A 14242-nucleotide genomic window follows, 5' to 3' on the forward strand; every position below is an offset into this window, starting at 1 on the left:
AAGAAAACTTGATGCAATGAGTGATTCTGGTTTGGATCCCAGGAAAGAAAATATTACGAAGGACACTATTGAAAATATGAGAAAAATTCGAATTAGATCTGTCAATTAAATGATAGTATTGTATCAACACTAACCTTCCTGACTCGGGTTGTGTGAGTTACTGTCCTCGACCTTAGGAGAAACACATGAAGTATTGAGAGGCGAATGGGGAGAAAGTTCAGGGGTGAAATAAAGATATATATAAGTAAATACAACAAGAATACTATCAATTGATGAAGCTCAGGGAAGGGTATACAAGTTCTTTATATTATTCTTACATTTCTGTATCTTTGAAATTCTTTCTAAATAAATACTTTTTAAAGAATGCAACTAACCTTATTTTTTACATTTTCAGGTTTTTAAAATAAAACAAGCTCATTATAAAATATCGGCTACATAACAAAAGATATAAAGTAGCAATTGCAAATCCCCTGTCATTCCATGACGCCTTAAATCACTGGTGTTCCTTCCTTCAGAATGATTTTACTCCTACCTACTTCTTTTTAATGGGACAATGAATATACAAAATGAAGGTATAACATCACACAATCTCTGTGCAATAAAACCTAACTTTCATTTTTCTGCGACTGAAATTTTTACGTCTATGTTGAGCACCCATTTGATCTGATACAGTGGCTTTCAGAGAAACTCAGAAGCCACGAGGGCATCCACAGTTCAACTCAGCTCAGGGCTGCACCCATCCTCCACTCGTCTCCCCACAGTGGAGTCTCAGTCCTGGGTGGTCTCCTCTAGTTCCCAGGCTGCAGTGGGGCAGGGGACGCTGACTGCGGGAATTCCATCGATATTTAGGGGAGTAACATTTTTACCATATAGCTGCAAATAGTTTCCAATTTGTGTCTTGTCTTTCAGCCTCTCTGTACTGTACATTTTTCACTGCATAAAATTTTAAACTAAATCCTACAAGTGGAGAAAATATGTAAAAAAAAAAAAAAATCCAATGGCAGTAAGTTAACATTTCAAATTAATTGGAATTAATGACCATAATCCAATTGAAATTCTAATGGAAATTGGGGGGTTTTTTGAAGCTCAGCTCACAAGATTTTTCATCACCAGCAAAGCCTCTGTCCCCTGGACAAACTGGTCTGTATATGAGAAATGAATGTGGAACATTTCCACTCTGGTAATCCGAAACTCTGACCAATGGTATTGCCCCTCAAATAAGTACTGGAATCTCTGTGATTAATTAAAGAGATACATGGACAGAGGTGTCTTTTAAAAAATTTTTAGGCAATACCAAAGGTCACAACATAAGAATTTTACGTCCCTGTCTCTTTTTACTAGTAATTCCTGCCTCTCCCCACCTTGGCTTTATTATATAAGTCAGGAGTTGACAAACTACAGCCTGTGAGCCAAACCTAGCCCTCTACAGGTTTTTGTAAATAAAGTTCTATTGGAACACAGCCACTCCAATTCCTTTCACATCTTATCTACGAGACTTCCATGATGTAATGGCAGAGTTGAGTAGTTGCAACAGAGACTGTATGGCCTAAAAAAATTTATCTGGCCCTTTACAGCAAAGGTTTGCCAATCTCTAGAAAATGACAGCATACATACTATCCATGCTGTTCTGTCACTTGCTCCCCATTTAACAGAGCCCAACATTCCATATACAGATCTATTTCTTTCTTTATAGTCTAAGAGCATTCCACTGTTTAAACAAATTGTACAGTTTGTTCGAACAGTCTTTTAGGTTGTTTTCTGGTTTTGCTAGTGTAAAAGATATTATCATGTATTTGTGCACACTGTATCTTTTTTACAAGGGAAACTGCCGAATGAAGGTAACGTGCATTTTTTATGTCAGTAAATATTGCCCAATAGCCAAATGTAAAAAGTTTTATGACAAAACTGATTGCAGAATGGATTCAATTCCAAAGTGGGACCGACTTCTTTTATTCTCCCTTCTGTTTAGATAATGCTGGGCAGAAAAATACAGCCACAGATACAAGTGAGAAAATAAATATAGTAAGGAAGGTATAACATGGCATAATCTCTGTGCAAAAGAAAAATGTAACTTTAAAATAATACATGTTCATAGAAATGAGAAAGAAAGAGAGGAATAAGTATAGAAAATTATGCAACATAGCTTTTCTAGGAGTTAAGGAAAAATAGAAAACTTTATTTTATGATTCTTCAATACAAAAAATCATTTACATTATGGCAAAATTGTCTTATAGATTAGATTAAATAATGGTTTCAAATGTGGGTAAATAGGTCTTTAGTTGCAAAATTTCAGAGACAGGCTGCACTTTTTCCTGATAAAAGTCAAGCCCAGTAAGAAGTTCCACATCTCGGACCCGGGCAACGTGTTCTTTCAATCTTTCTTCAACCCAGTTGGCTTCCTGTTTACCTTCCTGTGAAAGAGAAACAAAAGACTGTTTTCCATAGGCCATGATTTTTCATTAACAGGAAGATCTTTCATTACTTAGAAGTCCTCCTTTGTCCTGTGTTTTTTTTAATTGAGGGATAATTGACTTACAACACGATGTTAGTTTCAAGTGTACGACATACTGATTTGATATTTGTTCCTGTAGTTTTTGCCTTAAAACTTTAATTGATACGGCAAACTTCTGTTTATTAAAATAAATAAAACAAAAGTACAAAGAATAGCAAATACAGACCATCACAAAGTCACATTTTAGCCATTTTTATATTGACTTCAGATGTAAATGTTTTTAAAAAATGAAATATTACAGATGAAGTTAAGTCCCCAGTGTTCCTCTACTCAGAGCTAATCATTATCAGGAGTCAGTGTGAATCCAGACTGTTTATAAAATTTTACTGCACGTCAATATACAATATATGGTATTGATTTATGAGTTTTCAAGTGTCCATAAACGATGTTATGAGTGGTATTCTAGGATTACTTTGCATTAGTGTTATGTTTGTAATCCATCCATAGTGATGTGTCTAGATCTTGTTTTTACCTGTGGTTTGTGGTAGCACAGTTTATTTTTTTGTCGCCATGTTGATAGTATTTTTGGCCTTATAAATGATACTGTAATGAATAACTTGGCACCTGCCTCCTGTGTTCAAGAACATGAGTTTCTAGGATATATAAACGGAATCGCTGGGTCAGAGAGTAGATGCAACTTTGATCTGCCAGATATGAAACCTAGCACTCCTCAAAGTGTTCACACCAATTCACACTTCCATTGGCAGAGGACGATAACCCCCAACTCCCCGCATCCTTGCCAAACCACGGGGTGAAAGAGAGCTTTATCCTTGTTTAAATTTTATTACTGTAAGAGATCTTATAGTTGAGTATCTTTTCAGATATTTCTTGGCCATTTGACATTTAGTCATTTTTTAACTATATAAAAGTTCAATAATTTAGAGCCATTGATTTCTATGAAATTCCTTATTCTTTATTTACTAATTTTCTGATATTCTTATGGTATTGCTAATTTTCAGTTAAATTTTTTTTAAAGTAAGACAGTTTAAAGGTTTGTTTAATTAGATGAGTGTGTGTTAATAACCTTCATTTGACTTCAGTGCAGTGGTTTGTTTTTTTAAATATGCAGCCTTAAAATAAGCAGCTCTTGTTGGAGCCACAGGAAGTATACAGGGAAATTACTTTTTGCTTCTAACCACTGAAGCATTTCTCTGTGTGATATTCATGATGTGAGTTACTTTTTTAAATAATAAATATGCAATATAATAATTCTAGCTTATATTTCCAATGGGAATCTAATTCAGTCTTTTTTTCCTGCCTTTCCTAATTCACATTTCAGCAATATTTAATATTTTTGATCACTTTTTCCTTAAAGTTTCCTCCCAGTTGGTTTATATTACTCTAGGCTCTCCTGGCTTATTTGGTATCCATCCAACTAAATGTTTAATGAACACCTGACAGTCTTCGCTCTTTTAAACTGCAATTAAATGATCTTAAGGTAGAACATATAATTACATGTAGGCAGGGGTGATACTCAAGCTAGTTCGTACCAGGTAGGTCACCGGCACCAATCAATCTGAACAGAGGCCAGCTATAGACAAGTGCTCTGTTTGAATCCAAACAGAGCACGCCAATGGAGCAGCAGAGTTGCAAACACACAGTTTTTATGAGCTATATTTAAATAAATACTTTTGACTGTATATGTAATTGATTTATATATACATATTTGATATATACGTATTAGAACTGTTACATAAACAGAAGTATTCTACACCACTAAAATACAACTCACTTTGTTAGTTTTTGAGGCAATATCAGTTTCAATTTTCTTCTCCACTAAATATATCCTTATTCTCTTTCCTTAACCACTGACAGTCTGGTTGTTGCTGCTATCACGCTAATGAAACTGCCTTGTCAAGGATGACCTCACTGAGCGGATGTTTTTTCGACTGTTCACTTTGTTGATAACCCCAAGTTTCTGAAAATTCCTCCTTTGACCTCCATAGTTCAGACTGCTTACTTGTTTGAACAACTTCTGTTTCCTTAACTGACTAGTTTTTTTCCATCCTGGAAGTACAGGCATTTCCTACATTTCCCTCTTCTCTCTGCTTTCTTCCCTTTGGCAATTTTATTTCACTCCCATGATTTAATTCCAGATCTGTCTCTACAGTTCTGATTTCTCTTCCAAGTTCCAAACCTGTGTGTTTTCCAATATCTGCTGAGTGATTTACAATAATGATAGTCACTTGGACTCATGGCAACATTCCCACTTATATGACAGGAATTTAACAATACAAACTTGAGGGAAAAAAGAAAGAGGAAAAGGAGGAGGGGGGAAAGATGGAATAAACAAGGAAAAGAAGAAAGCAAGTGAAGAAATATGAATCTTGTTCCTCAGACCATGTGTGAGGTGGAATCGGGACTCTCTCATTTCTACAACTGCTGCCAGTTCCCTAAACCCCTTCTGGTGGGAGCACCTCCCCACACTCAGTGATTAGAATATTTGAAAGTGCAGAATTTGCATACAACATGACCCCTAAAGCAAGCCAAGTGTTTCCTCATTACTTAAAGCACTATTCCGCGTTCCAATGCTGGTGGAAATACTGGCTTATTAGCACTTATTAAGGTACAGTTTGTGTACATAACTGTCCTTTCTGGGTGATCTGATTATAGAGGATTTTCTCTGCATGGGATTTCACTTTATGTTGACTTTAGAATGTAACTCCATCACAAAATGTGATTTATTTATAATGGCCATAATTTGCTTACTAGTTTTTGGGAATTCTTAGGGTTTTACATGAAATATCTCATTTAATCCCCATGACAACTTCATGAGGGGAAGTGACTTTTTTTATACAGTTGAGCAAAGTGATCTTCAGTTATTTACCCAAACACATCAAGTCAACAACTGAACTCAGGATGTCCAACTGCAAAAGCCATGTATTTAAGTTCTATTCTAAACTGCTCCTCATATATCCTCCCAGATATTCAATTAGTTTCTCAATCTAAAGACCACCAAGAGCAAGGTCATCCTTCCCAAAACAACTGATTGTCTTATATATTTCCTGGCCAGTCATGCCTAAATTTTCAGTCACCTTTGACTCTCTCTCATCCTGCCTCTCCCCTCCCACATATCTAATTGACAGCCACATCTTATTAACTTCACAATCTCTTATAATCATAGCTTGGTTTAGGTTTGCTTTATACACATCATATTACGTCTTGTAATTATCTTTATAGATGTTGTATCCTTATTACTATACTGCAGTTCCCTTTAAAATCTTGGATAATGCCTGATTCATTAGTGATGTCTTACTCAACAGAGATGATGCCATATTAATTTTGAGATCATCACCGCTTGAATGACCAAGGAAGGCTTCACACCATTTATACTTTACCTAGAAGTGTAGGTGGAAATTTTAGCAGATGTCAAAAAAAGAGCATTCTAGAGGAGAGAAGAGCACGAGCAACAATGTTGAGGTAGGGAAACTCAAGATGTGTTCAAGTATTTCAAGGACTTCAGTTGGCCTGGAACTTGGGTCTGTAAGGTCAACTAAGGGTAAATTGTCGAGAGCCTTAAGCACAGGCCGGGAGATTTTTGTTTGCTTATTTTTGTTTTCTTATTCAGGGTAGGTAAAGTTTGGGGATGAGAAAGTATGTCATAATGAAAAACTAAATTTCAAGGGGAATAAATTGGTAGTGGTGTACAGAGGTGAAGAGAAGGAGGACAGGAAACAATGAAGCTACTTAAGGTTCATCTTGAAAAGTCCTAATAGAAGGAAATAAGTGCTAGACCAAGGAGAGCAAATAGTTTCTTCCCGGCACATCCATTCTAAACAATCCATAATGGTTACCTAGAAACTATGTGATAAAGAACTGTTTTGTTTTGTTTTGTTTTGCTGAGGAAGATTTGCCCTGAGCTAACACCTGTATCAATCTTCCTCTACTTTGTATGTGGGTCACCGTCACAGTACAGCTGACAAGTGGTGTAGGTTCACACCCGCGAAGCAAACCCACGAACCGGGGCTGCCAAAGCAGAGTGCGCCAAACTTAACCACTAGGCCATGGAGCCAGCCCCCGAGAACTTTTAATCTTGAGTCAGTGGTAAAGAGCACCACCACACTTTATCAGTCATAAATGTCTGCCACTGGAAGAGGAAGTGCAGAATGGTAGCTCACCCTTGTCTCAACTAAATAAAATTCTGACAAGAAAAGTAGGAAGAAATTCAACTAGACAATAGCTCCTGATAGCTTCTTGTTTGAAAACTCTTCCTCACTCTAGGACTAGGAGCGACCCACTGTTTAGTCTCTAACCTTTGTCCTCCATCTTTAATCACAGAAAGACCATTCAAACACTCACGTTTAAATCCTATATTCAAGACCCAGCTAGAATGTCACCTTCCCTATCAGGAAGTATTTCTCTCTCAAAACTCTACAGCAATTTTATCTGTCCCTCTTTGTGCCACTTATCTCTTCCTTCTTCTATTTTACTAGGCTTCTAAGGGCATCTAGACTATGAGCCCCTTTCAGTAGAATTCCTGTCTGGTTTATCTGTGGATCTCCCATAGTACATGGTATGGTGCAGGCAGTTATGTGTTGAACACCTGAAAGAACAGAGATGAATCCCAATGTGGCCTAGAACCTAAGCTTTAATATCCAGTGTTTAATAGCCTATGGAATTTTCCATGCGAACACCCATTTCTACAAACTTGACATGCCTAAACTTAATTATCCTATCTATCTGCCAAAATAGGTCTCATTCCCCACTTCCCTCTTTCTTTTTCCTAATTACCTACGTTTAAAATCTCTGATTCATCTTTGACTCTCCCTTTCCCTTTGGCTCTTGCATCCAGTCAATTACTAAATCTTCTGCATTTTTCACTCCCTCAGTGGAAGATTCTTCCTGATCCTCAATCTATTCAAATTCTGCCCATCCTTCAGGGCCCAGTCCTACTCCCACCTCATATCATGTAAGCTTTATTATTATTACAGCCAAATGTGTTTTAAATTTGAAACACTAAATCTTTATAAGAGTATTTAGCAATTAATCCAAAATTTGTGACATTTCATTTTTTAATTTTTAAAATAATTCTTATATTATTGACTGACCCATTTACGTGTCTATATTTCATTTATACTCACTTATATATCAAAATTATACCTGAACTCCTTTAGGGCAGAGACAATGTATTCCTCCTCGCTTCATTATAAAGAGTTTCTATCAGAATATTGTGCAATTAAAAAGATCTGAACAGACGTTTTTCCAAAGAAGATATACAGATAGCCAATAGGCACATGAAAAGATGTTCAACATCATTAACTACCAGGCAAATGCAAATCAAAACTATAATGAGATATTACCTCACTCCCATCAGAAGGGCTGTAATTAATGAGACAGGAAACAATAAGTGTTGGAGAGGCTGTGGAAAAGAAGGGAACCCACATACACTGCTGGTGGAAGTAAAAACTGGTGCAGCCACTATGGAAAACAGCAAGGAGATTCCTCAAAAAATTAAGAATAGATCTACCACGTGATCTAGCTATTCCACTGCTGGGCATTTATCCAAGGAACATGAAAGCATGAGTGCATAAAGATACATGCTCCCCTATTTCATCACAGCATCATTCACGATAGCCAAGACTCGGAAGCAACCTGGGTGTCCATCAACGGATGAAGGGATAAAGAAGATGTGGTGTATACACACAATGGAATACTACTCAGCCATAAGAAATGAGGAAATCTGGCCATTTGTCAAAATACGGATGGACCTTGAGGGTATTATGCTAAGCTAAATAAGTCAGAGGGAGACAGTCAAATACTGTATGATCTCACTTATAAGTAGAAGATAAAAACAATGACAATCAAACACACAGAAACAGAGATTGGATTGGTGGTTACCAGAGGGGCAGGGGGGAGGCAGGAGGGTGAAAGGGGTGATGAGGCATGTGTGTGGTGATGGACTGTAATTAGTCTCTGCGTGGTGAACATGATGTAATCCAAACAGAAATCGAAATATATAACGATGTACACCTGAAATTTATATAATGTTATACACTAATGTTACCTCAGTAAAAAAACAAACAAACAAACAAAAAAAGGAATATCATGCATTTAATAGGTACTCAATACATTTGCTGAGTAACTTCAGTAAAACCCAATCACCAAGATATATATTTTTTTCTATAAAGAACATGGATGCAAGTTGAAGTAACTATTTACATATAATTTGCCTTGAGCCAAAAAGATTTTCAGGTAGACTAATACATGATGTTAACAAAGGAATGCTCCTTGAACCAACTTATTTTGTGTATGTATATATGTAATTAATTTCAGACCTCATGTTTCAAGTTGATGGGGTTTTTATACTCACATAGTCATTCAGGAAGCGTTAATTTCATGCCAACTTTGGAACAGAACTTTAAAGTTTGTGTCCAGAATCAAAATATTAGTAAGATGCCACCCTTCCCCTTATTAGTGAGTTTGAATAAAATGTATATAAATAAAATACATAAGATATTCAAATATAAACACATGTTCATGTAGACATATAGATGTTTAAATTGATATTAATTACATAGGGATCAACAGGCAAAGGAAAAGTTTAAAAATGAGGTCATTTTTAGTACAACTCTACCCACAAAACACCTGAAAAATGTACTGCTGTAGTCAGAGCCACTTTTACGAAAGGCCGATGAGCTCTGACTCATCATTTCTCCTGCCTGGGACTCTCCCAGGGCGTACTCACAGGGCAGCTCTCCACATTGGTGGGTCGGTGAGGGATGACAAAGGGCAGGACGTCCAACCACCCAGGGCAAGCGTCAGGGGTGTGGCTCTTATTTTTACAGCTAGTCAGCACCACAAAGTAGTGTGTTGGGATGGGAACACTGGTGTTGACCACGTATCTGAAATAATAATTGAAAAGATTTGGTGTTACACTTTTGTTTCTAAAGATTAAAAATGTCTTTATATATTTTTAAAGGAATGCCAAGGTAAAAATAGCATAAAATAAAGTAAATAAATAGAAAGTACAAAATCTTCTCTCATATTTTTTGACTTCAATGAGCCAGAGACTTAGAGAAGTCCAAGTTTGGTCATTTTAATATTATGGGAAAATATTAGAATACAAAGAAAAGCAGAGCATGATACTATGCCTGCTGGGTTTCCTAGTTCTGCTGACTTCATAATTCATGTGACGTTCTCTAATAGAAGAGGGGCTGGGGCGGAGCCCTGATTTCAACTCCAGCTGTGTACTTCCACTAGATGTTTCCCTATGGACTAACCCTCTCACATCCTATGACTTACTAAATTTCCTCTACTTCAACATGGAGGTCATCCTGTGCTACCAACTTCACAGTGTAGACACAGAGATAAATCCATACAACTGATATGAGATCCTTGAGTTTCAGATAATGAACATGAAAGTGCTTTTAAACGTTTTAAGTGCAAAATAAAGGTAAGTTATTAGTGTGAGTCCACTGAAAGGAATATGAGCTGGTATTACTGTGATTCAGAATTTCTACATGGTCTCAAGGAAGACTGTCTGGGTTCGTATTCAGCCTTTACCACCTTCTAATTGTGGAACATAGACAAGTTACTTAACCCCTCTGTGCCTCAGTTTTCTCATCTGTAAATGGGGGCTAATGGAATCTAATACAGGAACATTTTTTGGATTAAATAAAGTCTATGAAAATGCCTAGAAAAGTACCAAGCATGCAGTAGAGTGCAAACAAAGAGTTTGCTAGAATTATTAAATGGTGAAATATAGGACCAATAAACACTGAAATAAGGACAAGGCAAACAAAATAGGAAGGGGCCACACACTTAGTAGTCATAAATGTCACTTTATGGGAAGGTGTAGGTAGAAATCATTGCTCCAGATAATCTATGCTTAGACAGTACAATTGTTTAGTTTGGCTCTTCCTACGTTTTGGTAATAAAGAGAAGTAACAGATGGTACTTCTAAACCTCTCTATTCCTGCGTGCTGCATTCAAAGGTAATTCTTAGCAACCTGTTAGGACCAGGTTTAGTACAAAGATGTACAGTCTGGAAGGACTAGTCTTCTGCATGAAGCCTACACCCTCTCCTGAGAGATACTCTTACGAATCATTCACCAGGAGAAAACATTATGAACCACCACTCCTTCATTTTTTAATTTATTATATTGCAGGACTGGTTCTACATTTATCAATAGTACAGTGAGTCGGCCCTATCTCCTTAACTCTTACAGAATCACACTTTTCCTCTGCCCAATAGTTTAGAAACGTTCCAAATAAAAATTTTGCTAAGCTTTTCCTGGACATTTTTTCCTTGCCCTTTTCTAGTTTAAATTTTTGCCATATAAAGTTTTGGCTAAATATTTAGGTAGTATAGTAGAAAATAGTCAACAATAACATCCCTACATACATATACTTTGTAATGTTTAGAATACGGAGCTTTTATTTAAAATACTGAGGGTTTCCCTCATGCTACACTATTGCAAATCAAAGAGTCCATTTGGTTTCAAATTACTCACTCTATAATTTCATTTGAAGCATCAAAACGACCATCATAATTATAATCAAATACTGGTCCACTGACCACATTTACTCCATTTCTTTCCACGGCATGTTTTATAAGAAGAACACTGTGGAAGTAATCCCATATTTCTAAAAACAAAAGAATAAGTTGCTGAAAATATCTACCTCTACTAAATATGGAATTATTTTCTACTATAGACAGGTACATTTATATAGAATCAAATTCTGCTTCAATAATGGTCAGTGGTGATTGGAAAATTCTGCAAAATAGTTCATGCAATGAAAATGGCCATATTGATGATAGCTTTTTGTTGTTGATGTGGTTGCAGTCTTGAAATTACAGTTAAGTATGTCTCCAAATTCCTCCCTAGGGCTGAGTTGCTTTGGGGACAGTGAGTATTAAACATGCCAGAAAACACACACTGCCTTATTAGTTATGACTCTAGGGAAAAACACTTATCATCATATAGACACTTATGATGAGTGTCCATAAAACTTTGTTTTGTGAATAGCTCTTTACAGTTAAATTAGGGTTAAAAACAAATTATAAAAATTCATATGAAAAGAATTATGTCAGAGATTCTTCCTGTTTCTATATTTAAAACATTAGAACAAAATGACTCAATATCAGAAACAAATTGCAATAAAAGATCTGTTTAGTTTGTAAGTTCATAGAGTCACGTAGGTATTTTTAAATTAATAATCTAAATATATACTTACTTTTGAATTCTTCATACATAGGAACCAAATTACTTGTAATTAAAGCATCATATTGACTCTCAGAAGTTCTGTTGTTCGCTGCAAAACAAGTGAAATTTATTAAATCTAGCTATAAGAGAAAATATAACATATTACATAATGGGCAAATTACTACTACTGTCAATTTATTAGCAGTCAAAACACCAAGATACTAAGCACTCTCCTGTCAGTCGAGGTCATCAGTAATGCAGGCAGTTTCACACATTTGATACCTGCAGTGGGTTGAATGGAGACCCTCAAAAAGATGTGTCCAAGTCCTGACCCCTGTACCCGTGAGGGGGAAGGTGGGAAATAGGGTCTGTGCAGATGTGATTAAGGTAAGGGTCTCCAGATGAGGTTATCCTGGATTTAGAGTGGGCTCTAATCCAACCACTGGCGCCCTCATAAGGAGAGTGAGGGCTGAGAAGAGGAGAGACCCAGGGAGAAGCATGTGAAGACGGAGGCAGAGACTGGAGCGACGCAGCCACAAGCCAAGAGACACCTGGAGTCCCAGAACCTGGAAGAGGCAAAGAAGGATTCTCCTCTGGATTCTCTCCGTCAAAGGGGCAGGGCCCTGCCGACACCTGGATTTCAGCCTTCTGGCCTCCAGAACTCTGAGAAAATACATTTCTGTTGTTACAAGCCACCAACTTGGTGGCAATTTGTTACAGCAGCCCAAGGAAACAAATATAACACCAACATGAATGCACAGCTATTAAATGTGCACTAAATAATAAAGCAATTGCAAATCGCTCTTCCAAAATACAATTTTCTTAAGAAAGTGAGTTTTAACCCAATGAAGACTGCTGACTGATGACACCGCAAATGACTGGCTCTGAGGACTCGTGGAGCTGCCGTCCAGCAGAGTGAGTGCTGGGCGCGTGCTCTGGACGCAGACTGCCCAGATTGGAACCCCAGCTCCACCGCCTACCAGCTGAACCCCTGAGCAATGTGCTCTGTCACTTGGGCTCCATCTGTCTCACGGCGTCCCTCTCACAGAAACAGGGTGAGGATTTAAAAGCTGCAAGCCTAGAAATGCATATTATAATACCTTTTATATTTAAACTGCACTTGGGTATCTTAGCGAAGACAAGTGAAAGGCCAAGGGGTGGGCACCAGAAGGCAAGGGCGAACAAGTTGCTGGTGTTTTTTCCCTTAAGGTTTCACGTGCTGTTCACTGTCCTCAGATCCCCTACAAGCCTTTTCTACTCTTTAAATGGAAAGCTGGGACCACAATCAGCATAACAGTACCTCCTTTCAGAGAAAAATAACCATCAGCTTATAATGGAATTTCTAATCAACAATTTACAGTGGAAAGCTAGAAGGGAGTTTCATTTTCACCTTAATATTTTTTGAGATAAGCTGCTTAGTTATTAATTTCATTTCCTTGATCAGGCAAACATTTAATTATCAACCAATATCTTATGGCTTAACAGACACAATTTTATATGCCAGTTTAAACAATTTCATTAATAAAATGTTGCAACTATTTTCGTTTATCCCAGGGTTTGCACAAGTTGGGTAGTTCTAATTGTCGCTAGATATTTTAATAAGATATATCAGTTTATTTGTCCTAATCCCATGTTAGGGGCTTAAATTGCTGTGCTACTTGTCTTTATTAAGCCTTTCTTTTTTCCCATTATAAATCTCACAATCTCTAAGCTATAAATGTCTAAAGGACCTCTTTGGTCCTGGCTTCCAGAAAATGAAGTCAATTATCAGGAGTAAACCCATTCCCAGAAGCTGAAAGTGATGATAATCTCACAGGTGAGTTAATGAAAATGACATGGACTGCTGAACAGGGAAGAGACTTGAGCTTTAGAAAAATCACACTGGATTTCGCATATTCCCAAGAGAGATAGACGCTTTTTCAAATGAACTTAAAGTTCATTCAGCTACTTAATCCACAGTTTAAAATTGTTGAGCCTATGCCATAAGAGGCCTGAATTCTTGGCTGAGCTCTTTGAGCTCTTCCACAGCTGCATTCTCTACGCAGCCCTGAGCTTGGGCAGTAGAAAAACAGTTTTGTTAGACGTTTGTGTCCCTCCCCAAAGAATCTTCAGTTTTAAAATTAAACTTAAACCTGCCAAACCCTCTGAACATCTCGGCCAGATTGGAGCTGCTGTGTGGTTCCCACTGCAGGTGCTATTAGTCTCATGACAGCTGTCACTCTGCTTTGGGCCCGCCCACAACCCCTGGAGGCCTCCAGGCAGCTCCTTCAGCCAGAGCAGGTAGTTTGGGGGAGGGGGGAGCGTATGTTTAAGGCACAGGCCCACAGCCAGCTGATAAGGGCTTTCTAAGCTGCTGCTCTCAAAAAGAGTTATACCAACCAGGAGGATAGAGGAAGCCGTGGGTGATATTCTTGTCTGCTAAATAGAAGGAACATTTTTGGCTCTCAGAAGGAGCAACCCTGACATCAGCCCGCAGACAGTCTGGGACAGTGGGAGGAAGAGGCGATGTGTCTCCCTGTCGAAAGAGAGAAAAGAAAAAAAAGAGAAAATAACGCCCACAGCGTGGCTCACCCATCACCTTATA

General features: G+C 37.6%; 1 protein-coding gene across 1 annotated transcript; it reads right to left on the reverse strand.

Annotated features, from left to right (window-relative positions):
• Nucleotides 1-2155: 2155 nt before the first annotated feature.
• Nucleotides 2156-14225, reverse strand: LOC124246330 (ectonucleotide pyrophosphatase/phosphodiesterase family member 3-like). Its single transcript, XM_046674362.1, has 5 exons — nt 14038-14225; nt 11690-11767; nt 10966-11098; nt 9198-9354; nt 2156-2411 (listed from the first exon to the last, which is right to left on the reverse strand). Exons 2-5 carry the CDS (start codon nt 11706-11708, stop codon nt 2241-2243), a joined length of 480 nt encoding a protein of 159 aa, XP_046530318.1. The 5' UTR covers nt 11709-11767; nt 14038-14225; the 3' UTR covers nt 2156-2240.
• Nucleotides 14226-14242: the final 17 nt, after the last annotated feature.

Source organism: Equus quagga, chromosome 11 (genome assembly GCF_021613505.1).
Source record: "Equus quagga isolate Etosha38 chromosome 11, UCLA_HA_Equagga_1.0, whole genome shotgun sequence".
In the NCBI taxonomy this organism is placed as follows: Eukaryota; Metazoa; Chordata; class Mammalia; order Perissodactyla; family Equidae; genus Equus; species Equus quagga.

What these genes read in the sequence shown, in the direction of transcription:
- LOC124246330 (XM_046674362.1), bottom strand. An exon ending in GCTTCAAATGAAATTATAGA is followed by an intron (nt 9,355 to 10,965) that starts GTGAGTAATTTG and finishes TTATTATTTCAG; the next exon opens with ATACGTGGTCAACACCAGTG. An exon ending in CCAATGTGGAGAGCTGCCCT is followed by an intron (nt 2,412 to 9,197) that starts GTGAGTACGCCC and finishes TCTCTTTCACAG; the next exon opens with GAAGGTAAACAGGAAGCCAA.